At 44.0% G+C, this 27,954-nt stretch overlaps 3 protein-coding genes across 4 annotated transcripts in view; 1 reads left to right on the forward strand and 2 right to left on the reverse strand.

Annotated features, from left to right (window-relative positions):
- Nucleotides 1-1,058, reverse strand: part of cytl1 (cytokine like 1) — a 1,457-nt gene extending 399 nt beyond the window's left edge. The window contains exons 1-3 of the mRNA XM_079747493.1: nt 876-1,058; nt 742-786; nt 36-182 (exon numbers count right to left, since the gene is read on the reverse strand). Of these exons, the coding sequence (XP_079603619.1) occupies nt 36-182; nt 742-786; nt 876-1,022 (339 nt within the window). The 5' untranslated portion in view covers nt 1,023-1,058. The remainder of the gene's footprint in view (nt 1-35; nt 183-741; nt 787-875) is intronic.
- Nucleotides 1,059-1,857: 799 nt separating this feature from the next.
- On the reverse strand, nt 1,858-16,046 carry LOC307083465 (limbin-like). The gene is made up of 23 exons (XM_079747367.1): nt 15,598-16,046; nt 15,410-15,482; nt 15,005-15,198; nt 14,616-14,672; nt 14,314-14,500; nt 13,853-13,953; nt 13,557-13,622; nt 13,187-13,321; nt 12,926-13,065; nt 12,284-12,608; nt 10,996-11,235; nt 10,495-10,670; nt 10,227-10,386; nt 9,910-10,089; nt 9,210-9,511; nt 8,838-9,030; nt 7,499-7,639; nt 6,529-6,756; nt 5,537-5,793; nt 5,348-5,435; nt 4,808-4,986; nt 2,606-2,698; nt 1,858-2,421 (listed from the first exon to the last, which is right to left on the reverse strand). Exons 1-23 carry the CDS (start codon nt 15,835-15,837, stop codon nt 2,025-2,027), a joined length of 4,152 nt encoding a protein of 1,383 aa, XP_079603493.1. The 5' UTR covers nt 15,838-16,046; the 3' UTR covers nt 1,858-2,024.
- A 1,023-nt stretch (nt 16,047-17,069) lies between these two features.
- Nucleotides 17,070-26,572, forward strand: evc (EvC ciliary complex subunit 1). Of its 2 annotated transcripts, none has more exons than XM_079748597.1 (20): nt 17,070-17,443; nt 17,559-17,672; nt 17,814-17,900; nt 18,175-18,389; nt 18,769-18,853; nt 18,939-19,037; nt 19,213-19,344; nt 19,827-19,988; nt 20,359-20,575; nt 21,227-21,375; nt 21,859-21,957; nt 22,080-22,292; nt 22,779-22,888; nt 23,125-23,338; nt 23,610-23,837; nt 24,658-24,802; nt 25,265-25,367; nt 25,457-25,583; nt 25,729-25,825; nt 26,236-26,572. In XM_079748597.1, the coding sequence occupies exons 1-20, from the start codon at nt 17,264-17,266 to the stop codon at nt 26,382-26,384; spliced, it is 2,925 nt and encodes a 974-aa protein (XP_079604723.1). In that variant the 5' UTR covers nt 17,070-17,263; the 3' UTR covers nt 26,385-26,572. The 2 variants fall into 2 exon arrangements, with proteins under 2 accessions (XP_079604723.1, XP_079604724.1); XM_079748598.1 differs by having other exon boundaries at nt 17,559-17,669.
- The last annotated feature ends 1,382 nt before the right edge of the window (nt 26,573-27,954 follow it).

Consider the following 27,954-nt stretch of genomic DNA (forward strand, 5'->3'; position numbering starts at 1 on the left):
TGTCCAATACAAGGTGGTCAATAAGCTTGTCTCACCCGATAACAAATCCTGCTGATGATGGAGTACAGGTTCTCCAGTTTGCGTTTGAGAAGGACGATCCGGGGGCGCTCTTTGCATTGCTGATCTGGGTGGTTTAACACCACATAGAGGATATCACGGAGCTTTGCTGTGATGCAGGCATTCTGGAGTGATAGGGAAAACAACTGATGTATGCATTCTATATACAGAATAACTAACAACAATGTATTGACCATCGTGTAGCAGGGGCGATTATATGATTTAACCTTTAGGGGAGGGGCAGCCCCAAGTAAGACGTAGCTACACCTGCAATGGGGATCTTCAGTTTGTGTGTTATTTCTTAATATACATGGGATACTTTATATTTGCTCCTGCCAATCCTCCCAGACTCGGTTTTCTGGGAGGATCCAAACCGCCTAACAGTTTGGATTAAGACAAAAAAAAGGGCTCACTTCATTTTAGTAAAAGGATAGCTTCGAGGGGGACAAGTTGATTTAAGTAAAAAGTCGAGGATATATATATATATATATATATATATATATATATATATATATATATATTTTTTTTTTTTTTTGGTAGTGTTAGGTCAATTAGTTTTCTTTTTGCAATAATTTCAGTAACTAACTTTCAGCTACACGATTACCGGTAATGTTATGAACCATGAATCTGATTCAAACTGGACAGATTCCATCACGTCACGTCAAGGTGTAACACACAACTCACGTGAATATCAATGAAGATCGTTGGCAAAACTTCCGCACAGGCTTTCTGAAATCAAACACAGGGATTGCGATGAAAGACGTGTTCACGACACAGCCAGCTGTGTAGTTCGAGGAGGTCAAAATGAATCGTCTTACCGTGCGATGATAGGTATGGATCTTATTCAGCAAGGACATGGTTTCTTTGCCCAAACCCAGCGCTCTGGAATAGCAGGTTGGTGGCGCACCATCAGACCACCACACACAGCTGAGGAAACACACCACGGTGGCAAGTCCAAGCTTCATTGTGTTGCTCTGTCCAGACGAGATGTTACTGGGGTCTGTGAGCCTTGAAAGTATGTGGAGCTGGTGGTTCTGTGGCGTTTTTAAGACAGAGTGATGGGGGTGGGGGTAGGCTACACTGACGTCGAGACTGTTGAGCGAAACAGTTCGGCATTTTTGAAGTCAGCTTACCATGGACTGAGCATTGCAAAATCCTTTGTTCTTATTTGACAGTTTGAAACAGCCTGGCTACACATATAATACACATTCTCCTTCTTGATGTAATTCAGGGAACTATTCCAACGATGGGAGGCAATGGCGACCAAGTTTCTTACGACTTTGTGGACTATAGTTGTCAGTCACTGGATTTAAACAGAAAAAGAGCTAGAGGAGCATGTTCATGAACAACAGCAATCGTTTTGTACGTAAATGCAAGTGTAGTTAAGAGCTGCCAACTCTCAAGCATTGGGCGTGATAAAAGGACGTCCTCTCTGTGCCCCCATGCCCTGTTAATAGGGCCAACTGTTCTTGAATTGAACTGAATTCAATATCCCTTTCTGTTCATTGCATGAATTCAAATGCATGAATACAACGATTTATACAACTTGATTTGTTTGAATTTGGCTTGTGTTATCAGATCAGCAAACTGTTATAATTTTTAATAATCATTTATGAATAATATTTAAAATTGCTGGAAACTTTTATTTCAAAATAACTGTGGGGTGAATAGTCACCGCGTTTTGCCAAATTATGAATTGCTCCGCCCCAACACACGTAATCTCACTTCAAATCTTTCGTGGACCTTGCAGCCCTGCTTGTGTGGTTTAATTAATGAAACAGCTGCCTTATAACGAGACAATACAACTTAATAACAATTTAATATTCATATATAATATAAAATACACATTTTAAGTAAAAACAAAAAGTATTTTCAAAACCTTTTGACAAACAGCATGAATGTCATCAGGGCATGAGGGCATGAAGTCATTGCATCGTAAACACCTGACATGTGCTGACATATCTGTCTCAGGGTTGGACGGTAGGAGCCACAGAGCCCTTCTTCAGGTTGAGGAAATTCCTCTTCTTCTTTCTTCTGGGAAAATCCACGGCGTCATATGACTCGGGTGGAGCACGAAACACAAACAGCCTTTCCCCGGTGGAGGGGGTGGGACTGGGGGGCCCGTGGGTGGCGTTGATGGGTGGAGGAGGGGAGATGCACGGGGCTTCAGACTCTGGGTCTGCTGCTTGTGTAGAAAGTGGAGGCTGCTGTGACGGTGTGTTTTCAGCCACAGACGATTGGTCCAGAGCAGCCACCTCCGGGCGGTTCTCCTCCACCAGCATTGGTGGAAGGTGTTTAGAGGCTCTGGGTTGTGCCGGGGGATTGAACAGTTTTTCCCAGATATCTTGCCTTTTTACTTGAAGTCTAGGGAAACGTAATGAGAAAGGATTATTGCGTTTGTATAAATATTGAAAAATGTAAATATATATGTCACTTTGTGGCCACCTTTATCCAAAGTACATTGAGTGAATACATGCTTAGCATGGATGGTTAAAAGAGTTCGAAACAAATAGGAGATACTCAGAAGATGTTTGTAATTTGCACCTACCGGCCTCCGACCAGATGGAGATTTGTCCCCTCAGCACACCTCATAACTTCCCTTAATTTGACCAGAAGACTTCGGTCTGGTTCCCTGGGAGACCTGGAAGGAATTAGGAATGAGTCAGACTGGTAAGTGTATGCGAAAACCTAAAAAGATGTTAGTGAGAATGTCAGTGTCAAAACGCTGACTGGATCTTTGAAACACAATGAAAGCCAAAAAAGCTCCCAACAAAACATGTTGCGTGTGAGTGAGAACAAAAATACACTCATAATAATCATTCAGTGGCTTTAGATAACTACAAAAAACTATTTAAAGATAATCTTCGATCTGTGAAGAATAAATTAATAGCTGTTGGTTGATGATTGGCTAGTTTACATTTTATGATAAAGATGATTGATATATTCGGGTAAAATTTCCACATCACAGCTGTTACTGATTTGGAATCCGTCTGGCATTCTTTTTTGTTATTTTATCCAACAACTGCATAGAATCCTATTCAGGAAAAAGCATTTCCCTGCACATCGATAAAAAAAAATATATTACAAGAGTAATGTAAATTTAATCACCGGCTGAGTCAAACAGTTTCAAGACTTCTGTCTCTATTTGAGGTCCATACTCTATGAGACCAAGTAGAACAGAATCAATGAGCCATATGCCCACAGAACTGGCTTATTTTTCCAATTAGGTGAGGTTATTTGTTTAGTTGTTTTTTTGGCTGGACAGTTCTGTTCGGTGGGGCCCAACTCTGTCGTGCATTATTCATTCACAGCGTCATCCAGAGTGCAGGCCAGGCTGTGACGGGAAGTGTTCCACAGGCCCGGCCAAGAAGTCAGGAGCGGAGAGATGAAAACGGGACCAACATGTGTGAAATAATTTGTTGTTGGGGAAAGGGACAGTTGTGGGAAGCAAATATCCGATTGAGTTAACAGATTGCTGTAGTGACACTGTCCAGCAAGATCAACTGGGCAGGACATTGTTGTAGTAAACATATGCCTTCAATACCTCTATTTTTAAACATTGTTTTCTTTCTAAAATATCTGATGTGGAAATTCCCAGGTGCTTTTCTCAAGACCCTGGGGATTTTCTCAAAGGAAGACCAGTTGAATGTTTTAGATTTAAAATCTGGAAAGTATATTTCCCAGAAAGAAAACATGGCACAGTTTGTGAAAACAATCTGATTCTTAGGTGTCCTAGGCACCTCTAAGATCAACCATTGTAATAACAAACTGTCAAAGTTATCTTTTGAGGCAATAATGCACACTTTCCTATTGTATATTCAAAAGAAATTCATACTGGTGGGATTGCTGTGAAAGAGGACCCACACTATATATAAATCTTATTTGTCGTTCTCTTGCTGACCGAAGTTGTCAAACATATGTTCAAAGTTGCAAAATGCCTCAAGTCTCTTTGGAGTTAGGCTTGGAATGCCAGGATGTTTCAGAATAGTGCAGTATAACGTACTATGTCAGCAAAACACAGCCACACCACAGTGATAAACCTGTGAGCCGGGACAGTTGTGCAAGACACTAACACTACTGATGTGCAAATAAGGGTTTGGGCCACGGCCATCCTCACAATGTGATAATAGCGCATAGCAATAAATATACCTATCCCTGTCAATACCTTGACAGGGAACCAAATGATTCACCTGGTTGCTATTTGACCATCAAATCTAATCTTGGCAGTTGAACAATTGTGGTTTCAAAATGGAAGAAGATGAGAAATTCTGGTGCTGTATTATTTCAGCTATTAGTGAGTGAAATGTGTTCTGGGAATACCTGCTGTTTGACTGCACCAGCCTCTGTATGAGACAATTTATATCTTAAGAGTTGGAGAAGTATAGGGAGGGAGGGAGCAGAGAAGGTGGGGCCGTTGTATTTTGGGTTGTTTTGTTTAAAGATCTTGCTCTATTACGCTTTTTTTCGTCTCTCTCTCTGAACAACTCTAATCTGACATCGGGTATACTAAGAGGCAGCGTGAAGTCACAAAAATAACTCTAGTGGAAAACTCAGAAACAGTTTTGCAGGGATTGGCCCAAGACTAGGATTTTACTCCTGTTTTCTCTCAATTACCGTCTCAATTTTATTCCAGCGACAAAATGGCATAGATAACGTTGTTGACGATCGTATAACAAACGTGACCACCTTTAAAGTAAACGGTTTTGGGTTCACTGGCTCTTTGACAAGGACTGTTAACACAGAGGCGTACCCGGGGCGGGCCTGCTCCGTGGAGGCGGAGGGCAGGCTGTGTTTGGGGCGGCACAGGGCGTCGACCACAGAGAGCAGCTCAGACTCGGGCAGCGTCGGGATCAGCAGACGCAGGGCCTCCAGCAGCACCTCCGTGGACACCTGGCTCTGCTTGACCAGCCGAGACGCAAACTCCAGCTCCTGGGGAGGGAAGCCATGAGACCTCGAAGGGTGCGGGTGTTTGATCGTTTCTGCGTTCTGTCCCCGGTGTCAGCATGGCTCACTACAGGAGGACACCCTACCCAGAGTTGATCCGAACGAAATCAGTCTTAAGTCGCTTTGGGTATAAAAAAAAACATCTGCTACATGACTAAATGTAATATAACTCACTCAAACTAATCTCATGTTGTCGAGAGAGACCCTGCTATTCATGTCATGATATGGTCTTGGGTCACTGTGGACTGAATAAGATACGTTGAACGTATGAACGCTACTGTTTTCACCAGAGTAAGGATGATGGGGTGTGTGTGTGTGTGTGTGTTTAAAGGTGGGCAGTTGACACCTGGTCACATTGTGCGTATAATCTCTTGAGCTCCAGCTGCTCCTTTAAATCCTCCATGACCTGGCCCCTGGCGCTCGCCTCCTGCAGCCTGGATAGGAGACAGGACGGACAGATGATAAGACACTGCGGCCTTCCACCACGCCCAGGACATTACATCCCCGACGGACACTTCTGAGGCTACACACACACCTCTCGGTCAGCGTGGCGAAGACGCCGTCGCACTTGCACAGCGCCTCCTGGAGGATGATGGACATCCGGAAGTCTCGCCGGACCTCAAACAGCCTCTTCCTGTCGCTCTCATCCTCCTCCTCCTCCACCTCGTCGTCGTCTTCTTCTCCCTGGGAGTCCTCTGGGATTCTGGCCGGCCTGTCTCCAGGCTGGGCGCTTTCCAAGCAGCCCAGCCCGGCCCTCTCCTCCTGGAGCTGCTTCTCCGCCTCCTCCAGACTCTGTGGTGACAGTAAACTAAATCAAGATTTATATCCTCTGATATAAATCTTCTTTTTCATCCAACGATCTTGATGATGGTTAGTCACTTTGCAACAATGGATAAATAGCGCAACAAATATATTAAATATATTAACAAGTTTGATAAAACAAGTCAATCTGTAAACACAAACAGGCTTAAAACACAAAGGTAGGCTTTTAATGCACCAGCAGACGCATAACTCGGCAGCTCTGATTTAGTATTTCAATAGCGGAAGCTATTGGGCTATGTACTGCACTGTCATCTGTCAAAGAAAAAAATCTATCCAATGCAGCCTTGTATTTTTTCTACCTTTCCCCCACTTGGCTTTTCGCCTTTCCCTATAAGGGCTTGAGGCTGTTGTAATGGGAGACTGTTTATAATGAAGGGCTTTATAAAAAAGAATCGCTAAGCTACAGTTCCTGTTACATCAGGCACAATTTAGTTAGGGATTGTATTCCCAAGACTGTTTAAAAAACAACAAAACAAAACATTGAACCGACCAAACAGTGTTTTGCAAGAAACAGCTTCACAGACAATTTTCCCTGGCGCGAAAACCATTCCTACCACTACGTCTATCCATTTCACTACAACCTCAAATAAGCCACGTTTGATTTTTCGCCTTGCTCGCCGCCTCGTTCAGTGGTATCGTGTCTGAGGTGAGAGGGCTGTAACACAATCAGTCCGCCGCAAAAAGGAATAAGAAACCATGTCCCACCGAGCAGTGGTGGTGTATGCTCTGGGCCATTTCCCCTTTCTCCAGGCTGCGTCTCCCCCTGAGCTGGCGGGTGAGCTGGCTCTGCAGGGTGAGCATGGCCCTGGACGTCTCCAGCACCCTGGTCCTCTTCTCCGCCTTGTGGTAGTGGATGGCGGCCATCTGCTTCGCCAGGTCGCCTGCCTGAGAGCGCAGCTCGCTCCGTCTCTCCCTCTCCGTCTCCTCTCGGACCTGGTGGGATGAAGGAGGAGAGTGCCTTCATGGTTTTGTATGAAATAGGGCTGGGTCAAAATATCGACTCATCAATGCACTGCAATTTATTTGTTCTCGATTCAATTTCGATTCAGAATCTTTTTGAAATCGATTATTTCCAATAAAAAAAAAGAAGAAGCATACTCAGTCATTGTAATCTAGAAGTGAGTATGCCTAAATGTACATGCCCTTTAACATTTATCCATGTTATGATTATTACTTTTATGCTGCAAGTTTAGCTCAGGAACAATACTATACAATGGTGTATTCCCTTTTTGCTAGTTAAAGCACAACGAAATGGTTAATTCATTTTGAAATGGCTAATTCTAAATAATATTTACGTATTTTTGTCATCTGCACGTATTATTGAATTGAAATCGAAGCAATTGGATCAATATCGAATCGATATCGAATCGAATCAAGACCTAAAGAATCTAATTGAATTGAATTGTGAGGTACCTGGCAATACCCAGCCCTAGTATGAAATATGGCACCTATGCATAATGATATGATTATGAAGCGATAAATGCTCCGTTCACCCAGATTTGAGTTAGTCTTCCCTTAGACTTTAGACACAAATCTATCTTTGGATATTCATCTAAAGTTGTGATACAATAAGTCATGACCTTCTCCTTGGCTGCACCTTGTAAAAAAAAACCAACAATCTTTATTTATTACTCAACAGGGTCACAGTGGAAACACGTCCGTCTCTCCGACGTACCTTGTCCATGACGCGGCCCTGCATTCCCTTCTCCTGCTCCAACACTTGGACCCTCTCCTCCAGCCTCCTCTGGTGGAGCAGCATTGCGGCCCCTGGGTCTGCTTTGTGTTGAGCCGCCTTCCCCTTGGTCCGAGGCTTACTCTGCCAAAGACATGATGTCTTTGAAGTGGTCGTGGAAACGGCTCACTGCGCAGCACGTTGGCTTGTCATGTGATACAACCAATTTGTAGAAGCCATTATTACTTGCGCATAACAATGCTCACCAACAGCCTCATTACAGATGTGCGGTATCATGCAGGCCTGCTAAACTGGTGGTTATTGCTTTTTGAACGCGTCATGAGTTAAGTATCTGCCCCTGCTATTATGGCCGATTGCGGTTAGTTTAGAGTGGTTTAGGAATCGCCTGAGGCGGTCGTACATCCACATATATTAAGTCATGCAAGACATACAAGGTAAAGCAATACATGGGGGATACAGTTAAGGACAGAGGTCCATAACATGCATCTTTTCCAATCTAGGGCTGTAGTCAACCAAGGAAGATCCTGGTCCTCTTCTCTGCCTACTGGTAGTGGATGGCGGCCATGCGCATCACCCGGTCCCATCACCCGGAGGGGGAGAGACAGAGCGCAGCCCGCTCTGTCTCTCCCCCTCCTTCTCGGAAACACTATTTCTCCCCCCTCCCTCCCTAGGTAATGTCTGCATGTTATTTCTAGATTAATTGAATCGGCCAGAGTGCTCTCTACTCTACCTGGTCAAAATATCACTCGAGTGCTGTTTGGAGGAAGTCGGTGGGTTTCAGATCCACTCATGGTCCGAGTCTGACTGAGAGTTTCTATGTAAAGTGGGTCACATCACCTACCACCAGACGTCGGAGATTCGATTTTAGGTTATGTTCTGAATTTTATATAATGGGTTCCAATGGATGACGCTGCGATGCGTGCCAAGTCTGATAGGTTCATATTCAAAGCCTATCAGACGTTAAACACGAAAGTTAACAGAGCATGGCAGACGAATATTAAATATTGAATATTTGAATGCCAACACACTTTTTGTCGTCCTTGTGCTGCCACAAAAACAACTTATTTGACAAGGTATTAATTAGTTTGTAGCAGAGTAAATATTGAGCTAGTGTACTATCGGCCATTGTTAAGTTTGGCAAGCTCAAAGTTGTGAGAAACAGGGTTTTTTGACCTACTTATATATTAATAATAATAATATTCAATGGCGCCTTGAATATTATTAACTCCAGCGATTGCCCGATCAATGACAAACAAGTGCACCAACCAACCAGAACTTGACAGTCCTTTCTAAAATCAGTGAAAATCTAGTAACTACCCACCTCTGAATGTATGTTCTCCGCCTGCAGTTCCGCCTCCTTCCTCCAGGTGGCCAGGGCGGCGTTGAGCTTGGCTCTGAGGCCGGCGTGAGGCAGCACCAGGCATCGGTCCATCACCGACAGACACTTGTGGAACTCCAGCTTCATCTTCAGCGTGTCGTCCTCCGACAGCGTCAGCTGGCACGAGCACAGACACCTGGGAGGGAAGAACGAAAAGAGACTCGGTAACAGAAAAGATGATAAAAAGGACGAAGAACAACATGGGCAATAAAATAGATGAAAAGCAGAGATTTGAAAAGCTATCAAAATGTTTCAACATATATAACCCATCATCAGTATGATCGTTGTTTCATGACGAGGTATGGAGTTAGGGACCTGAAGAAGGCGCGGCTGTGGGCGCGGCTCTCCTTCTGCTCTCTGAGCTCCCGGTCCATGGCGTCCTGCAGGGCCTCCCGGGTGCAGCGCAGGGTGCGCACCGCCGCCTGGCCCTCCTGGTGCAGCTTCTCCTGGGCCTGGTGGAGGGCGCTGGCCTCCTGCCCCGCGCCCAGCTCCGGGTCCCTCTGGAGCAGGGAGGAGCTCGGGGCCCCCGGGGGCAAGATGTTAAGCAGGGCCTGGACCACGGATGGCTGGATGGCCTTCACCTCCGCCATGGAGCTCTGGATCACACGCATGGTCACCTGTTGGCCCAGCAGGTGGTCAGAGGGGGGGGGGGGCGCGCGCCTCAGCAGCTCAGTAAATGACAGACGATCTCTTCTACACTATTTGGTCGGACGTGGAAACATATTTATGTTACTATCCTGCAGAAGGCGCCATAGTGCATTTGGCTCTATTTGATTCACATCGGCTTTGTTTTTCTATGGTCAGACACATTCATATGAAAGACAATGGCGGACACTGACAAACCTGAAGAACCCGAACCCGACGTTAAACCACACAAAAGATCAAACCGCCCACAGAAACAGACGAATGGATCGCAATTTTCACAGAATTGAAACGTGATTCTGCACAATCGTGAGGTCCCTGCTGGTTTCTGTCCCTTGTGTGTTTGCGTGTGTGGTGCGCAGGTTAGCGCCACCTTGCGTATTTCGGCGGCGGCCTCCTCATCCAGGCTGTTGATGAGGTCAGCGAGCTCCAGGCTCTGGGCAGTCAGCAGGTTCTGCCAGCAGAGCATGTGCTGGGCCACCTCAGCCCTCCCCACCAGACCTTCCTTGGACATGTCTGACAGCTCACGCCGCCTCTGGTTGTGGATCTGCCACTGGAGAAGGGAAATGGGTTGGATTAAGCCCCCATAGTTAGCCGTGAGTAAGTGCCGAGTGCTCCTCTAATGTTTCCAGAGCCAACCAAACAGATTCTAACTGCACAGGGCATAGAGTCTCAAGGTGGTCTCCTCACCATATCGGAGATGAGCTCCCTCCTCTTCTTGATCAACACAGAGTGCATGGCTCTCCTCTCTTGGCTCAGCTTGTCTTCCAGCCTCTGTCTGACCATGAGCAGCTCCTGCTGGGCCTTGTCCTGGAGCTGGGCCAGCTGCTCTGCAGGCAGAGTACTCCCTCTGATGGAAAGCACAACAGGTCGGTCATCCGGGCTCTTCTATAGCCTTGGTCTGCTTTTAACTGACTAAAAGGCGCTTTGGGTGGTTGCAAAGTGGGAAGCCTGGTACCTCCTGATTTGGTTGAACCAGCCACCCAGGTTGCTGGAGGTGCTGGAGAAGGTGTCCGATATGAGGCTCTTGAGGCTGTGGAGGCTGTGGACCAGGAACCTCCTCTGAGCGTGACGCTCTGCCAGCATGTAGCGCTGGTTGGCCACCACCACGTCCAGCACTTCCTCCAGTCGGTCCTTGGTTGTGGAAATTCACATAACGACAAATAAGTCCCGATATTTTTACTTTCCTTCATATTTTTCCATATGGTGCAAGACTTGCTTTCAGTACTGCTGTGAAATGTTGCCCTGGGTCTTTTGTTTTATTAACTGTAAATAGTTCTGGTATTTAAAGCGTAGTACATTAGAAACATACGGCAAATGATCGAACCATTTGACCAAAAATGTAACTTGTATGTATATTTATAGATGTAATAGGACTGCTCCATAGGAATAGGAGTGCTCCAGGCTAGTCTGCAGTCGTATTCTTAGTAGCCCTGAGCAGATGACACATCACCATTACCTGGCAGGCAAAGTAGTCGTGCTGCAGGCTCTTCGCCGTGCTCTTCTCCAGCTCGCCCATCCGGGTGGCCTCCTCCAGCTCCTCACAGAAGATCTTGTGGAGCTCCACCCGCCGCCACTCGGTGAGCCGTCGCTGCACCCTGGCCGACGCCTCCTCGTGCCGGACCAGCAGGGTCCGCTGGAGCCTCCCCCGGGTCAGCTCGTGCAGCTTCTCCAGCAGGACACTGCAGCGCAGGGCCTCCTGGAGGGCGTGACGCAGGAGAGGGGAATGGTTAGCAGGCTCGATTCCGCGGCCTCACCCATTAGGGATCCTTGAGTAAAGAGTTGGTTTGCTCCAATATGGCCCGCAAACAAACAAAGCCGTAAGTTTCCACAAGCCTGCGTTGCGGGGTGTTAAGAAAACACCCCCTCCTACAGTTTCCCTTGCAACTCGTTGAAACATTGCTCTAACCTCATGATTCAGACTAATCACAGTAACTCAAATGCAACAACCATCTGCACTCTTGAGTTCTAGCTACACGCCTCTCGGCCTAATTGAGAACGCACAGTGGCTTGTGAACACAGAATCAAAAGCTGTGGATTTGTTCGTTTGTGGGCACTAATGAGTGAAAACCATCTAGCCAAAGCAGTTCATATGCGCTTGTGTTGACCAAAACAAAGATACAACCATGGGAGCCGCTTCACAATCGTTTGGAATAAAATGAATTTCAATGGCTCAACAACTAACAAAAATCATGGCTGACTGACATCTTGACATAGACAATGTCAATAACAATCCTGGGGTCTTAGTAAACCAGCCAAATCCTTGAATGGCATGTATCTGAATGTTGTTTCCAAAGTAAGCTTGGATAAAGCATCTGCTAAATAACAAAAAAGAAAATTGTTATTGCATGTTCAAATGGTAAAAGCCTGGCCATGTCTTTGCTGAAGTGATTCACTGAGCCAGCTGAATTTATTAGTTGTTCCCCTTGGTTGTACTAATGATCAAACCCAGATGGTGGATGAAAGGTAACTTTTCCTACTGGACCTGGAATTACCCTGTCATGTTTGGCTGGACGGCCACTGACCTAGAGCTTTTCCTGCATGCAAATTCTAACTGATCATGTTCAATAAAAGGTGTAGAGTATCTCAAAATACATATGTAAAAAAGCATAAAGCATTAACCTCATCCCACCACTTAAACTTTTCAAACTTTTCAAACGACTTCTATCTTAATTCAACCACTGCCGTTGCCTCCCTTTAATCCAGGTTAAACCCTTGCCTGATCCCTGTAACCCCCCCCCGGTTACCTGTGGGTCTGCATGCTGACACAGCAGCTCAGCGCTGGCCTTCTCGGCCGCCTCCCTGCGGTGCTCAGCCTCCATCTCCTCGCGGGTCTCCTGGTTGCACTGGCCGGCCAGGGTGGCCATGCGGGCCACCTGCTCCTCCTTCAGCCGGCCCTCCATGCCCAGCAGCTGGCCGTGGAGCACGTTGAGCAGCCTCTGCTGGGTGTGGCTGCTGGCCTCGCCCAGAGAGCCCAGGCCTCCCAGCAGGGACACCGTCAGGTCCTTGTACACCTGGACCCGGGTGGACTCCAGGTGGGTGGTGGCGCGCAGCAGGCTCGACATCTCCAGGCTACGTGGGGCAAAAAGAAAAGGTGTGTGGTGGTGGGATGCCTGTGGTTCGTTTGGTTACCTGTTTCGGAGGTGAATATGCCGTGCGTTTCGTTTGATTACCCTTATGTATTCTGGGGATCTGTGTTGTCTATGTAAGCTATTTGAATGTATTGCAATAGCAATAAACATCCATTGTTATTTACATGGTCGGTCATGAGTTATTTTAGGAATTACAAAATACAATGATTTGGCATGAATCACATTACAATTACAATTACATTAATGGATGCTGGGATATATAAGCGGAAACTTATTTATTTAATAGTATTTAGATACCTCTCCAGAGCTTGATACATATTCTGAGGGTCTTCCAGACCCATGATGTCCACCATCTTGTCTTCAAATGCGGCTTCATCCTTCAGGGTTTCACTCATACTCCAGTCTGCATACTCTGGGTCTGACTCATCCCTGTTTTTCTAAAGCAAACCAATTTCCTTTATTATTAACAACAGAACCGATTAGACTGCAGTATTTGGTAACTGTTAATTAATTGTTATATTAGTAAATAGAAGATATACAAATTGGATTGAATTGTACCCTTTTATGTATTAAACTGAATCGGGTCCAGGCACAGATGAGGTTCATGGCTAGGAAGCCCAGGGACAGCATCACCAGAGCCACCAGGAACCCACAGACAAATCCAGCTAAAGGAAGTCCATGACTGGGCTGAATCTAGAAACAAAGCAACCAGCCCAATCAATTCCCTGATAACACTACACGTTACAAAATAAAAATGCTTTATTTAATGCCACCTGTTTTTCATTTAAAAACTGATAATTTTATTATCGGCACCAACAGCATGTGCAAATAACAGCAGTAGCTAGATTTGCATACAGCTGTAATATTCATTGGTTAACTAGAGATGAAGGAAACAGTGAAGGAGATCCAACTACTCAGTACTACTCACCCTGTCTGTATTGTTTACTCTTAAGGTTAAGTTAGTCCTTAGTGGTCCAAACATTTGAACATCATTCTGTAGGAGACCAAAAGAGAAATAAATAACATGACACTTGAAATACCTTAACATATCAATCTAATAATAATATAAACATTTAATGATCATAATTAAGCCATCAAAATATCTACACCTAATTTATACAAACATACTATATATAACATATTTATCAGATATTGTAAGAGGAGATACTGTGATGTGTGTGTGTGTCTGTGTGTGTGTGTGTGTGTGTGTGTGTGTGTTTCTACCTGAGAGGCATTAGAGAAGCTGAGAAAAGCAGGCAGGTACAGCACTTCACTCTTCGGATTTCTAATCTTTGCAGTATAGTTAAGAAAATGCTGGGATCCAGCTGAAAGAAAAATCATTTGTATTTAAGAAGTAGCGCATTATATTTTAGCCTATTTCATTAAGCACTCTTCAGGCCACCCTGATCTCACAAGTTTACGTCTGTTTCACTCTGCCAATCCGTCTTGCCTCAATCCCATTGAAAGCCTTTCTCAAAATGAAAAAATGACCAATCAGGGCTAGGGGGAGTGAGTTTCAAAGCCAAGAGGCAGACAACAAAACTATCCAACCAAGACTGAAAAATGATGTTAAAAGACCAACAACAAGCCATGTCTGGTAAAAATAAAATGCCCCAGCAAAGGCCAGACTGATATTCACTAGGAAACACATATCTGGATGGTCTCACAAGAATCATAAGACCCACCAGGCAGTGAGTCCAGGGCAAAGGTCTGGAAGTCTGTCTCCACCACCTTTCCTTGAGACTTGAGGGGAATGATCCCAGAGATGGAGTCCCGGATGGCCACCTGGGACAGGTCCCCGGCTCCCACTTGGTCCAGGTTGTGGATCAGCAGGTAGATCGCCAGCTGGGGGGGGTCTGTGCCGAGTATAACCTGCTCATGAGCAAATAGAAGAAAAGCGAAATAACATGTCAGCTATTCAATTATAAATCTGCACGTCAGTTGAATAAGGTTAGGTCAATTTTCATTGAATAAAGGCATTGCTTACCTGAGCACATTTTCTAAATTTGACTCCAAACGCTGATGGGTTTAGCACACTCTCAACCTGGGGAGGAAATACGGGCATATTACTTACTAGAAAACAGAATCGTAAGAAGTATCTGATGGCCTACATCATTTTGAATACTTAATAAGGCAGCATCCATGACACTCAATACCAATAATCTATTGGTCAGTACAGTATCATGACCATGGTTGTAAAGATAGGGCAAGCAAGGTACATTTGAGTGTTGGAATCCCAACTGAAAGGTACTGGGCTTGATCCCCAACGCCTGCCGCCTACCTATAAGCATCCTTGAGCAACACAGTTGCTTTGGATAAACTACTGAATAGGAGATAACATTGCAGTAAAGGACTAAAATTAAGTGAATACTGTACTTGAGGCAAGGTAGGGCCAAGGCTGTGTCTGGTGAGGGTACTTCTCGGTCCTCTGTGTAGTATGGTGTTTGATATATAACTTAATGAACTGTAAATCGAGTGTCCCCACGGCCCAGAAGGAGCCATTGAGGGAATGGGTTCTTCTTCTCCAGAAAGTTCCATGTCCTCGTATATGTGTCCCCTTGAAGTATCGCCTGTGAAGTTATAAATCATGTTGGCCTAGAAGTTAGTTTCCAAAGCTTTTGGTCTTTCTTGTTGAACAACAGACTTCATGATCATGATTGGGTATTGGCATGCTCATGCACTGCTACTCAGTAAGACTTTGTAATTACAGTGTAACCACACACCACCCCATGCTACAGACATAAATAACATGCGAATAAATTAAAGGGGGAACAAACGAACCATCAAATATCTGTAAATTCACCGCAATCGATGAATCCCCATTGGTATCACGTTGGACTCCACTGACCAGAGCCTGAACCATAAAAAAAAACAATGGCATACAAATAGGCAGAGATTGGTTTTGAGGAAATCATAAACTGTATTAGGTCTAAATGTGACTGAGTATAATACTCGTTACGTAGGCCTACCTCTTGTTCTCCAGAGAAAGGGGATAAGAAAGCCCCAGAGCTTGAGAGACCCTGACCACCCTCACAGTGTTGTTGTCTAGCCGTGTCTTCCGAAGTAGCGGAGTGTAAAATAAATCCATCCCCGGTTTCATTTGCTGAGAAACAACGTGAGATGAGTCGAAAGGAAAGCGACAGTTGCAGATTGAGAATAAATATGAAGTATATTGTTACCACCGTCGCATTGAAGTGTAACTGACGCATTCGTTTCAATGTGCAACTCTCACAACTGAGAGTCGCTAGCTACTAGTTGGCTACATTGTTTCATTAACCTGGAAAACATTGCAAAAAAAATCCCAAAGAAGTACACGTTTTCACAGTAACCCGACCCAAAACGTCATTTTATTTCCAAAACGCCATAGATTAGGTGGCAGACTTCGAAAGCGTTGGTAGCTATATTGTGGACAAACTAACGCAACAAATAGTAAAGCAGCAAAACTATTCAACTTCAAAATAAGTTTCCAAAATAATGGGACAGGGGGATGGTCGAAAGGGACATATCCGGCAACGCACATGCGCACACAGACCCCGCTGTAGTAAACGTCTACCTTCTTTAAAGACAAGTATCATCCCTTTTGTCTCTCTCAATACCCAATACTCAAAACTTAAATGGCGTTTAAAGCATCCGATTCAAACAACTGATCTACGATAAAAAAAAAAGTTTCTTACCAGCATTACGCCACCAAGACATTATAAAAATCTAATTACATACTTGCTCTACATGCGCATGTGCGCTTCCATCTGCGTCCCCTTCTCTTAAATACTCTTGAAATTTGCCACATAGCCAATTATAGCCGATTGTAGCCGATTAAAGCCGAGTTCCGTGTTGTCTGGACCGTTATGATTGATGGACAACTAATGTTGATGCATACAAATTGTTAATAGCTACTTTGTATTCTATACTTCATTTTATATAACTATATCTGGACATTAAAATTATAATTTTACCAGCATAGATTGTCACCTCAGGTTATTTATGCAATGGAAATGGTACATTTTCATCTTCTGGAAGGTGTGTGGCGTGTTATCGCGTTGTTTTCTAGTTTTTTTTTCTTTAAATGCAGGATTTTACCACTAATGAGGAGGGAAGGCTTCAGATGGACCAAACACCTTTAAATAGTTGCGTGGACGCAAGGTCGCTGCCGATGTAATGTTGAAGGCCATGCATAAATGTGTTATCTTGTGTGTCTGCTATTTAATGTGTGCATTTACTCATCATCCAGGCCGTAGATGCATTTCCAAATATATGTTACAACAAATTTCCAATTTAATTAGTTGGTATAGGAAAAGCATTTTATTTTGAAGGGACAACAGGAAACGTGTTTAACGTGATTTCAGCGGACTTATCACTGCAAAAAGTTAGGGAAAAAAGGCTCCTCCTTGGATTTAACGGGAATGGCATCATCAAATCTGCGTCCGCGGACTGGTATCGCTGTTCCATGTACTTTGTTGTTGTCGCTCGAAGTTATTTCTCACGCCTCTGCTTTTACCCTTTCCTTTGCGTATTTTGCAGTTTGACTGCTGAAGCATGTATAAGCGGGCTTTCCAAACATCATCAGAGCAACGACTTTCATGAAGAACTTACGAATCGTTTGCGTTTACTTCAGCTCTCTTGATGTGATTCTCAATAATGACAAACCAGAATGCGGTGGCAGAATGCGCCATTGATGTGTTGGTCACTTTCCCCGAATCGCTGCAGATATTTACAGGACTGCTCACAGCATTGACTGTCTCTGGGGGTCTGTTGGGCATTGTTACCGCTGCTCTGTTGTATGTGTTCTGTCTGAAGCCCATGCTTTTAACGAGACAGGTTAGACACACACACACACACACACACACACACACACACACACACACACACACACACACACACACACACACACACACCGCAACAGGAACGTAAACCTTTTTTCTCTTTCAAATAGGGCAACAATGCTAGAAGGTTACTTGAGCCAGTCGAAGAAAACGTGGACAACCATCAAAGTGACCACATCAGCAACAACCGAAAGGATGTGACAAGTTCCTCGGTGGCAAAAGTTGTAGGATGATGCTCCACCATCACTATTGATATCGATTATTTATCACAGAGCATGTCATCAAAACATACAATTCATATGGTCATGTTTGATGTGAATGAGATCACCATCTAAACATTTACTCTTCTCACCCACATTGTCCAGGAAAAAAAGATGCCACCCATCAACAGTGATGTGGCTGCGTTTGCATCGAGAGCAAAAGTGGTTTACCCCATCAACCAGAAATACAGGGTAAGACCACCCAAACACACACGCTCACTCATCATAGCCCTACACTTATGGACAGAACTATTTACTTATTGAAGAAAATGCCCACTAGCACTTACACTATTCACCATGGCAATGATCGGATTAAAACGTTTTGTAACAGTCAGTCTAACCACCAAAATGCTTCGTAGAACGCCATTGAAAATCTTGGTATTAGGCATCAAAAGTTACATACGACTTTATAATTTATATCATTATCTTTATAACTTAACTTTATGTTTTTGCTTGACACTGTTAGCCGTTAGCAGACGGAGCGTCCAATCCCTCGGTACACGAGCGCTTAAAGCTTCCCGCTGGCTCCAACGAGGACTCCTCCACCGGAGAGTCCCTGAGCCAGGAGCAGGACAATGATGACAGCAGCCAGTTCATCTCCTCCTCTCTGGTCCCCAGGAGCCTCCAGAACCAGAGCTTCTCCAGGGCCCCCCACTACCCACACACACTCACTCAAACTGGGTATAAGTCTCTCGATGCTACTCTCGATCTCTGGTGCTCGACTAATACTGTTGAGCCCTCGCTTTGCTATGCATGTCCTGGCTTGGCATGATTTACTTAGTTGAGTCAGAATGGATGAGCAGGAGATTATATTTATTACAATTTGTATATGTTTGTTGATTATAGACAGTCATTTGGTTGATTTTCTCTTTTCTTAAAAAATTAATACTTTAGTTGTTTTTTTGTTTTGTTCTAGATTACTTGTAAGACAAGTGTTATAGGCGCTAGTGGTTGTCTAACTTGTGTGCATTTTCATTCATTTATGATCGAGAGATTAATTGACGATGAATTCAATGTGGTGTGGCCAATGAGAGCAGGTTTGCTGGTGCTGTCTCCCCAGGTTTGAGGGACGGATTGCTCTCTACTGTCTTGCCTTGCAGGACGTGCAGCAACAGTGTTGTGGCCTCCAGGAGGAGAAGTGTCAGGTGGGTGAGCACAATGTTCCACTACAGCCCTGATATATAGCACTGTTTCTTTCAGTTTAATCTCTTAACTTGTTTCTACTTGTAGATCTTTCTCCGAATGGTGAAAATGATATTCAGTCAGCGGTTTCCAAAGAATAAAAATGAGGCAGACTTCTTCAAGAACCTCATTGTAATGCAGGAAAAGGTAGATACAAATTCTTAAATTACTTTCTATTCATACTTGTATGTACTTTTGTGTATGTACTGATGCATTCATGCATCAGCATTGCTGAATTGTCAACACTGTGCTTATAATAGTGTATATAACTGTAGGAAGGTGTTCTTAGTTTAACTGGATTTGTTTTCTTTGTTTATGTCAGGAAGTGGATACACTGAGGAAACGGTTAACCGCCAAGACGGCCTCTGAAAAGAACGCTGAGACAGATTCTCCCTGTACTCTGGAGGAGATAGAGAGGACCCATAAAGACCTTCTGGAGCACGGGCTTCAAATGGTAACTAAAAGGAGAAATGACAACAAGCGGCTCTCTAGACCGCTTACCGCCCTCTTGTGGTCTACCTGGATGTTATGCCACAAGAAGTAAGGGGGAATTAGCATTAGAACCTGTGACTGGGTTTCTCAAATCATGGGTCAGGCCAAGCACCGGGTCATGGACCAGTGTGGGCCACAGTAAACCGAATTACATTAGATTATAAACCTGGGCTTCACGTTAGTTGAAAAGTGAACCACATACTCATTAATCCATCAGAACACAGAATTTGCAGTCAAAGAATCACTTTGAAAAATGATTGAACCAACCACTGATTGAAAAACAAACACGCTTAATTTTGACATTAATGTTAATTGGCCATCTAAAGTTCTGTATATGTATGGCTTAGTGGGTCCAAGAAGCTGAGGATTAAGCTATTCTGGGTCCCTGGTTTTAAAAAGTTTAAGAAAGGCTGACCTATGACATCCACTTCTTCTCATCAACAGACTGAAGTATTTGGCCAGCAGGTGGAGCACTTGTGCCAGCATCTGTTGGGTAAGGACAGCATTCTGCCAACAGAGGAAGCCCAGGCCATCATCAGCTCTCTCATCCACACTCTGGTACTGCTAGAGAACCACTGGATGGCTGCTCAGGAAGCAGGCCTTAAGGTGAGAGGAGGAGAACGCATCCATCATTTCAGTATTTATTCTTCAAAATTTTGCCCAGCTCTTTTTGCAACAGAGAAAAGTCATTCACAATTACCACCATGCTTCTATAAATTGTTTTAAGAACGCAGGTCTTCTTCAAAAAAGTAAATAAACTGTATGGAAAATATTATAATGAATATGGTTCAGGAGGATACAATAGCTTGTTGTTCCAAACGCTGTATGCTTATATGTTGGGCAAATAACTATTTAATTATTGAACACACAACAGCTTTTATTGTTATTATTAATTAAAAGTAATTATTTACAGAGAAACATATTCTCCATACATGCATTTTAGAACTGCTTATTTTTTATTGATCCTTCTCTATAGAGCATCCAGCAGAGGCTGCTGTGGTGGGAGGAGTTGATGTATCTTTTTCAGGCCAAACCCGCCTTACTCAGACAGGAAGTGTCTCTGAGGCAAGCCCTGGTTGCCACGGCACTGGAGCAGCTCACCGGAGAAGACACCTTGACCTTTGACCTGATGGAGAAGATGCTGTCGGAAATGCAGTGCAGTCTGAAAGAGTGCCTTGAACTGTGCATCGAGGGTAGGAGTAATGCTGTAGTACAGGCTGACAGTGTTTGTACAATTAGGTGTTAGGTGACAAAGATCACTTGATTTTATGTATCTACAAAGAAATTGTCATCAATTGGGTTTCCAAGACAACACACAAATTATTCTCATCCCTAAACCGATGGAACTTACCTATGTGTCCTACTTTTCATATTTCAAGATCCTCTCTGAAAATAGATTTTTTTTTCCAGGAACCTTCTTGTCTTCTTAATTAAGGTCAGGCTCCTGCACCATTTCACTGAATGTGGTACCTGTTATTTCAAGCAGGTTGCGAGAAGTTTTTTATTTAAACATTCAGAGAGCCATAATTTTGACATTATGTGACCAATACTATGACCGCTATTGCTGCTATGTACATTTTTGGGAAAATAAACTTTTTATTACATTTATTTTTCTTACAATTCCATTGTTTTAAACTATGAATTCCATTCATAGTTAAAAATGTAAATAAACATAGATTCATCAAATTCCTATAACTAGCACACGTTTATACCCACTAGACAGGAAGCTCCAGCTTGACCTAGATTGTTCACACTACAGAAGACCAAGTATTGGATACATAATGTACAAAATGAGGTGCAGAATATTGGTATCCACAGTCAGCCAACCTGTCGGTGTGTTCCAGACTGTGTGAAGAAAGCCAAGGAGCTAGCGAGTGAGAAGTGGAGGAGGACCGAGAGCAAGAGTCAGAAGCTGCAGAGCAGCCAGGCCCGGGAGAGAAGCCAAGCGCTGGATTCAGCACAAGCCCACGGTGACCTACATCACTTCATCAAGGTCAGAACCATGACTTCATACCGCTAACCAATAGGGATGTCGTATTGCCCTTGCTGTTGGCTATTCTTGCTCACATGCTATACCAAGCAGCATGTACTATAGACGAACCAAGCAGGCAGGTAAGTCTTACTTGATCCCCTCTTGGACAACTTGACAAATTGGCTTTGAAACAGGTTATCATTTAAAATTGAATAAATCTTGTGATCTTTTTTTCTGCCTCACAAAACAGCATTCAATCCCTTTCAACTGCTCTGCTTTGCTTTAACCAATCAAAACAAGCTCGGGGCACCAAACACTGAGCTGTACAACAATGAATTAAACAGACATGGCGGCTACGGAAGGCTGTATCTCTCTATCCAGTTCCTTTTAGGATCATGCAAATGTATATCCCCAGGATATACTATTGTATTAACACCTTTGTCATCTGCTTTAGTTACCCAGGTTTCAGCGTTTTTTCATGTGTGATCTTGATGACCCTGTCAGGTGTACCAGGAGCTGCAGGCCAAACACAGGCAGCAGAGCGTCAACCTGGAGTTGAAACAGGATGACAGAGTGGTCGAAGCTCTTTGTGATCTATGGAGGGTGGGTGTTAGTGTGTCTGTGTATTCTGTGTCCACATCCACACTATTATTCTAAGCATTTAATGAGAATATATAAATAGATTTATATTGAATTTTCCGGCCATTCCGTTTTTACTTCTCTAGAAACTTCACTCTTCGTGGTCGAGGAGAGTGGGCGAGGAGGTCAAGAAGGTCTTCCTCGGCACTCTTGCTCCCAGGCCACAGCTCTCTGTTGAGCACTGCAGCAAGCTGTGGTTGGATCTAGAGGATAAGCTGGCCACACAGCGGCAGCAGGCGGAGGTTGGGACCAAGATGCAACTGGAGGACATGAGGGCTCAGATGGATCAGGATAGACAGGTAGTCACATCGGGGATGGGCACAGCTGTACACCTTAAGCTGGTTGTGTGCTTTAAATGTGTTTCGGGAATTGCTTGCAGTGGACATTTCAATAAAATCTGAGCCCATGAAGCGCTACAACCTTTCAAGGTTCAGTTTAGAGCCGGGAAATAAGCCACTATCATAGTCGATGGTCTTTCAAGTGGTTTATCTTCCAAGAATACAGACTTAGTGCGATTCACACTTTTATAGTTTAATCAATGATGTTGATTTTTAGACTGTTAACCCATTTTTAAACCCTTAATAATCATATTGAAGGGAAATGTGGTTTTAGTCTCATACTTAAATATCCATATACTACTATGCAAGAAGGCTTTGAATGCAATTTTGAAAACATGAAATTGTATTTTATCACACTTAAATGTGAGTGAGCATGTTTTCAAGAAGCCAATGCAACATGATTCGGCCTCTCAAGCCCAATTCTGTGATGTGCTTGTGCTGCTCCAGCTCTGGTGTGAAGAGACTGCTGTGGTGCTGGCTTGCCTCAAGCATCTGACAGAGCAGCAGATGAAAATGCTCCAGACAACAGTTGTCAGGCAGAGCTACATGCTGGACAGGTGAGGTCAAAACAGGATCAAACCTCAGTTTGAATTAACTAAAGTCGAAGGAAACAACCGCCCGTGCATTATCTAAGATGATACACGATGCCCTTATTGCTAAAAGAGACATATTATCTCTGGGATACTAACTGTTTTGTTGAGTTTTATTGAGTGGCTCTTATTGAATGTTTATACAACAAATATATTAAATTAGTGTTTTTAGCATTATAAAAGTAGCATACACTGTTTTCCAGACCGGTGGGGATGCTGCTGGAAAAGAAACAGGAGCGCCTCCTGGTGGCAGTGCAGACACACTTTGTGTCCAGGCACTTCTGTCTACATGTGCTAAGGGAAATGAGGCTGTCCAAGCTGAAAGCTCTGGCTCAAACAGACTTCAGATACCTGCTGAGAGAAGACCCCAACCAAAGCCAGGAAAACGACAATTCAGCCACGAAAGATCAACGCAAGGTTTGCAAAACTTGTTTTTTTTTTTATAACTGGGAACGATAACAATTAGCTCATTAATCATCTGAAGCATGTCTCAACGGTGATATCTTCCTCTTCTATGGTGCAGACAGAGACAGTTTGCTATGAAAGTGCATACAAAACCCGTCTCGCTTTTCTCTGTCGAAAACAACAAACACCGCAGTCCGGCCCCTCATCTCGTTTAATAATGGAACGCAATTAGTCCCCCTTCCCAGGGGAGCCGCGAGCCAATGTTTGCTCCTTGCCAACGCAGGACAGCGGGGCCAGCCTGGCAGAGAGACACCTGGGGGCCGAGAGCCAGCTCGTGGACCACAGCTTCCAGCAGGAGCTCCTCTCGGAGCTGGAGACTGGCACCGAGCTCCTGCAGAGCCACGCCCAGCTGCTGGTGGGCAACGCCCTCAGCCTCAGGGTCTGGAGGCGGATGGAGGCCACGCCACCGCTTGACTGGCCGTCCCGTCCACAGCACACTGACGGACTGAAGGTATGCTGACTCGTGTTTTCATCCTGTCTAGTGGTCATAGTTTTGAGATGATCTGATTGTAAAACAGCTAAATGTGCTTCCACGTGATGCAGAAGAGTGGTTCACAATGTAGAAGAGTGGTTCACAATGCAGAAGAGTGGTTCACAATGCAGAAGAGTGGTTCTTTCAATGTGCCTCAATTTATCTGTTCCACATAATTACTGTGGGGATGCAAATGCACTTAAGGCTAAATGTATAAAACATGCATCTGTACTTTGCACTTTGGTACAATCATGTTTTTTTAAGGTGGCTTAATGAATTAAATAAAGTAGAAACTAAAGTGGGAGGGCAGTACAGTACTGTGGTGGTGGGGTGTTTGACGCCCAGCCAGAGGGTTTGAAGCCCACTATCCGCAGTGAATCTGTACCCAACCCTGAGCAAGACGCTGATCACTAAAGGTGACATATTATACCACAAGGTGTGAGTGTGATTAGCCGTTACAAGCCGTTTTGAAAATCTGCCTCCTCTGACATCACAAGTGGGCGTGTCACCTAGATGAATGCTTGATAGATCAGTCCACCAGCCTACCCAGTGGAATGTAGCAACGTCATACATCTAGGTGGACACGCCCACTTTTGATGTCAGAAGAGGCAGATTTTCAAAACGGCTTGCAACAGCTAATCACACTTGCACCTGGTGGTATAATATGTCACTTTTAACAAGATGCATCGAAATAAATTCACAGTATGTAGCTTTGGATAATACAAATCTGCTAAATGACTCTTTGCCTTTTTCTTTCAACACAAACTCTTTCCCGGCCCGGTGTTCCCGTCTGCTGCAGCATCACCTGGCCGAGGCTGCCTCGGAGAGCGTGTACCTGACCAAGGACTCCCTCAGTGCCCTGGTTCAGGGTTACTACTCTCACATGGAAGACGTCACCACCAGACTGCAGGAGGAACAGTCAAGCGCACGGCAGTCAGTCAGAGGTGAGGTGGAAGAAGTAACACACACACACTCGCTATGCTGTCCATTATATCTTACAGTTAGTATTGTTTAGTGTAGGTCTCAAGACAACGAAATTTTACGGAAGTGGTGAGGTAGTCTTTTCAAAAACAAAAACAAAAGAGAGATAGCGTTATTCAAGTTCAAGTTCTTTATTTAGTCAAATGTTCGAAGGAGGTTTAGTTGAAAGGACTTGGGAGTGCAGCCATGGACCAAGATTAACTTTTAGAATAATGTCTATTAAACATGCCAGAGTGGAAGGCAGCCCAGCAATTGTTTTGATATATAACAGGAATTGTTTTACCTGCCAAATGTTTAAATCTATCCACTATTGGCTAGTGCCAGGTGTTCATTTTGAAACCTGGCTGCAGCGCTATGGTGACAAGCATCTAAGTCATAGAGGATTTTTCCCTGTGTGACGGGTGGGTTATTCTAAATCTCTGCAGAAGAGAATGCGAGGCGAGAGAGCAGCCATCTCTTCCACCAGGGCTTGCTGAGAGAGCTGGCCAACTGGGAGAGAAACCTGACTTCTAAAGAGTTTCAAAAGAGGTACATCCAACCCCTAGATGATCCATTTTCATACCACTGTCACGTCTCACCTGACCTTTTTCTGTATGTTTTTGTTTTTGGGCTTAAAGGGTCGAACAACACAAAAGGAAGTTGCTGGAGCACTACGACCTCGGACAGGAGGTCCTGTTTGAGACTCTGAGGCAGCAAAGGGTTTCCGAGGACCAGGCCATGGAAAAGGTCAAAGCACAGTTGCTGGTAAGTGCTGCACTTCCATGTTCCTTGCCATTCGTAGTCATACAGTATCTTCAGTCTTATTTGGAGAATCATTTCAGATATCTTGGTTTTAATCGTTATCTGAAGAAAAAGGTTGTTGTAAGTAATGCACTGTTGGGTCCATTAGGAAGCAGAGGAAGCCTTTATTACGGAGGTGGCTGCCCTGGCCCAAGTGTCTCTCCAAAACACCCGTCTGGACCCCACTATCCAGGAGGAGAACTCTGGTCAGGACTCTTTCTATGATTAAGTAGCAAATATTGATCTAGGGTTACAACAAGAATGATCAATCCATAGGAATCAAGACAATTGTATTTGTATTGCCCTTGATCACAGTGACGGATCCAAACGCTTCACAGTCTTGCAATATTAGATTAGATACAACTTTATTAATCCCCCTTAGGAGAAATTATATACCACACCTTGAGACTAAGACCTCTAAAGTGCTGGATGGACGGACATATAGTGGTAGCTTTGCCTTGTTATGAGACCTTTTATAATTATAATTTAACTTATTAGAACATAGTAGATTAGTAATGGGTTGAAGATAAATTAAACATGCATAATGTATAATGTTTTTCTACACCTCTAATTAGATCAATATCTTATCGTTGTTGATAATGGAAAATTTCCACAGGTGTTGTGAGTCACGACATCAGGAATCTGCTGGCCCTGAATCCAGATCTGGATCCTGCTAAGAATCCCTCTCTGACTCCAACAGTCGTAGCGACCGCTCCTAAAGCACCTCAGAAGAAGAACAGGGAGCGGGAATCTCAACTCATCTGACATCAACATGCTTTTTTTTTTCAAAACTGTTTGTACAGCAATGGGATATGTATTTTTGTTCATTTAATTTTGAAACTATATTGTAAAATGATTTTTGTATTTTACGTATAACCACTGCATCTATAATGTTTACAATTATTCAGATATTTGTATATAAATGTAGAAAATACAGAGCCTTTTAAAAAACATTGCAGAATTTGTTGTTTTTAATCTAAGTGAGCAATCTTTGTACCACTTGAAATCCAAAGGCAAGTGTTCCGTGTTACTTTTGGGAATACCCTGCCGCCAAGTAAATAATGCATAAATAAAGCATGCATTTTCCAGCCGTGTACACACCACCTGTTGGATCGAATTATCATGCGATTGGACTCAATTACGGTTCACAATACACTTCCTCCATGTCATCATCAACGTTTCACTCTATCGATTCCCATGGATCCTGAGTACAGGAGGCTGATGGATGAGTTCCTAGGTGAATAGGAGATGTCTAGTGTGATTGTAGCAACGCACTACTACTCAGGGTTGAAAGCCTCTCCCTCTCCTCTAATGGCGTTTTAAGTACAGCCCTTTATGGATGATAATGTAGGGTAATACTCAACAGCCTAGAAGGACTGACTGGCATGCTCTCTGTCCACTTCTTGAAGTTCACTTCTGAATTGATGAGTAACTGCCAGTAGGCCTACGGTGTTTTTTGGAGCCTCGATTTGCAGCAGAAAACCGATTGTTTTGCATTATTAATCTCAAATTCGTGAAAACACTTGAAAGGTTAACAATTGGGTTCTCAGGCAATCTGTGAAAAATATGCTTAGCGTTGGACTTTAGCCCTACCCACTCATAGTAACGGACGGACGGATCTCTTGCCAAGCACATCGTCTGATTTATCAATGCACGGTGTGACTTCTGAGCTGTCAGGACTTTGCTGGTGTTGGCAGTGATCTTCAGGGGAAGCCGTTTGGATCTGAGCATCCAGGTCCCTCAGGGGACTGCAGGGACTTGTGGGAAGATGACCTGATTTCTAAATTTCTCCTCTCTCTGCCTGAGGTGCAGGCTATAGTCGCCGTTTCAAATAAAGTAGACCACCAAGGAAGCCGATATGATCGAGGCTGGATTTACCGGGTGGATTGTGATCTTGTTCGACTCTAGTTTTGGGCACTCATTTGTCTACCTAGCGGGCGCCAGTTCGGCAGATGACATCCATTCTCTCAGTTGATATGGGTGAGTTGAGGTAACCGTCGATATAGGCTACGTCCTCTTCTCCTCACTATAGGTTTAAAGCAAGGCTAAAGCTTGGCTATGTCGTTTTAAATAAAACCGTGTCGAACAAGATCTTTCTTTTGGAAAACCAAACACGTATCCTATTTATTTGTTATTCAATGTTTTAATTGTCCTTTGCTCATTAAGCGATTGTTTACTTGTATACACTGTTATTGGCTTGTTGACAAATGCAAATTGATGATTGGTCAATCGCTGACTATTGCAGAATAAGCTTCAATTTGGACTGCTGTGTGTTGGTGATGTGCACAGCGTGTGATCGTCACCGCATCAGATGGTCAGTTATTTTAAGGCGCTA

The sequence above is a fragment of the Pollachius pollachius genome (genome assembly GCF_949987615.1).
Source record: "Pollachius pollachius genome assembly, chromosome: 12".
In the NCBI taxonomy this organism is placed as follows: domain Eukaryota; kingdom Metazoa; phylum Chordata; class Actinopteri; order Gadiformes; family Gadidae; genus Pollachius; species Pollachius pollachius.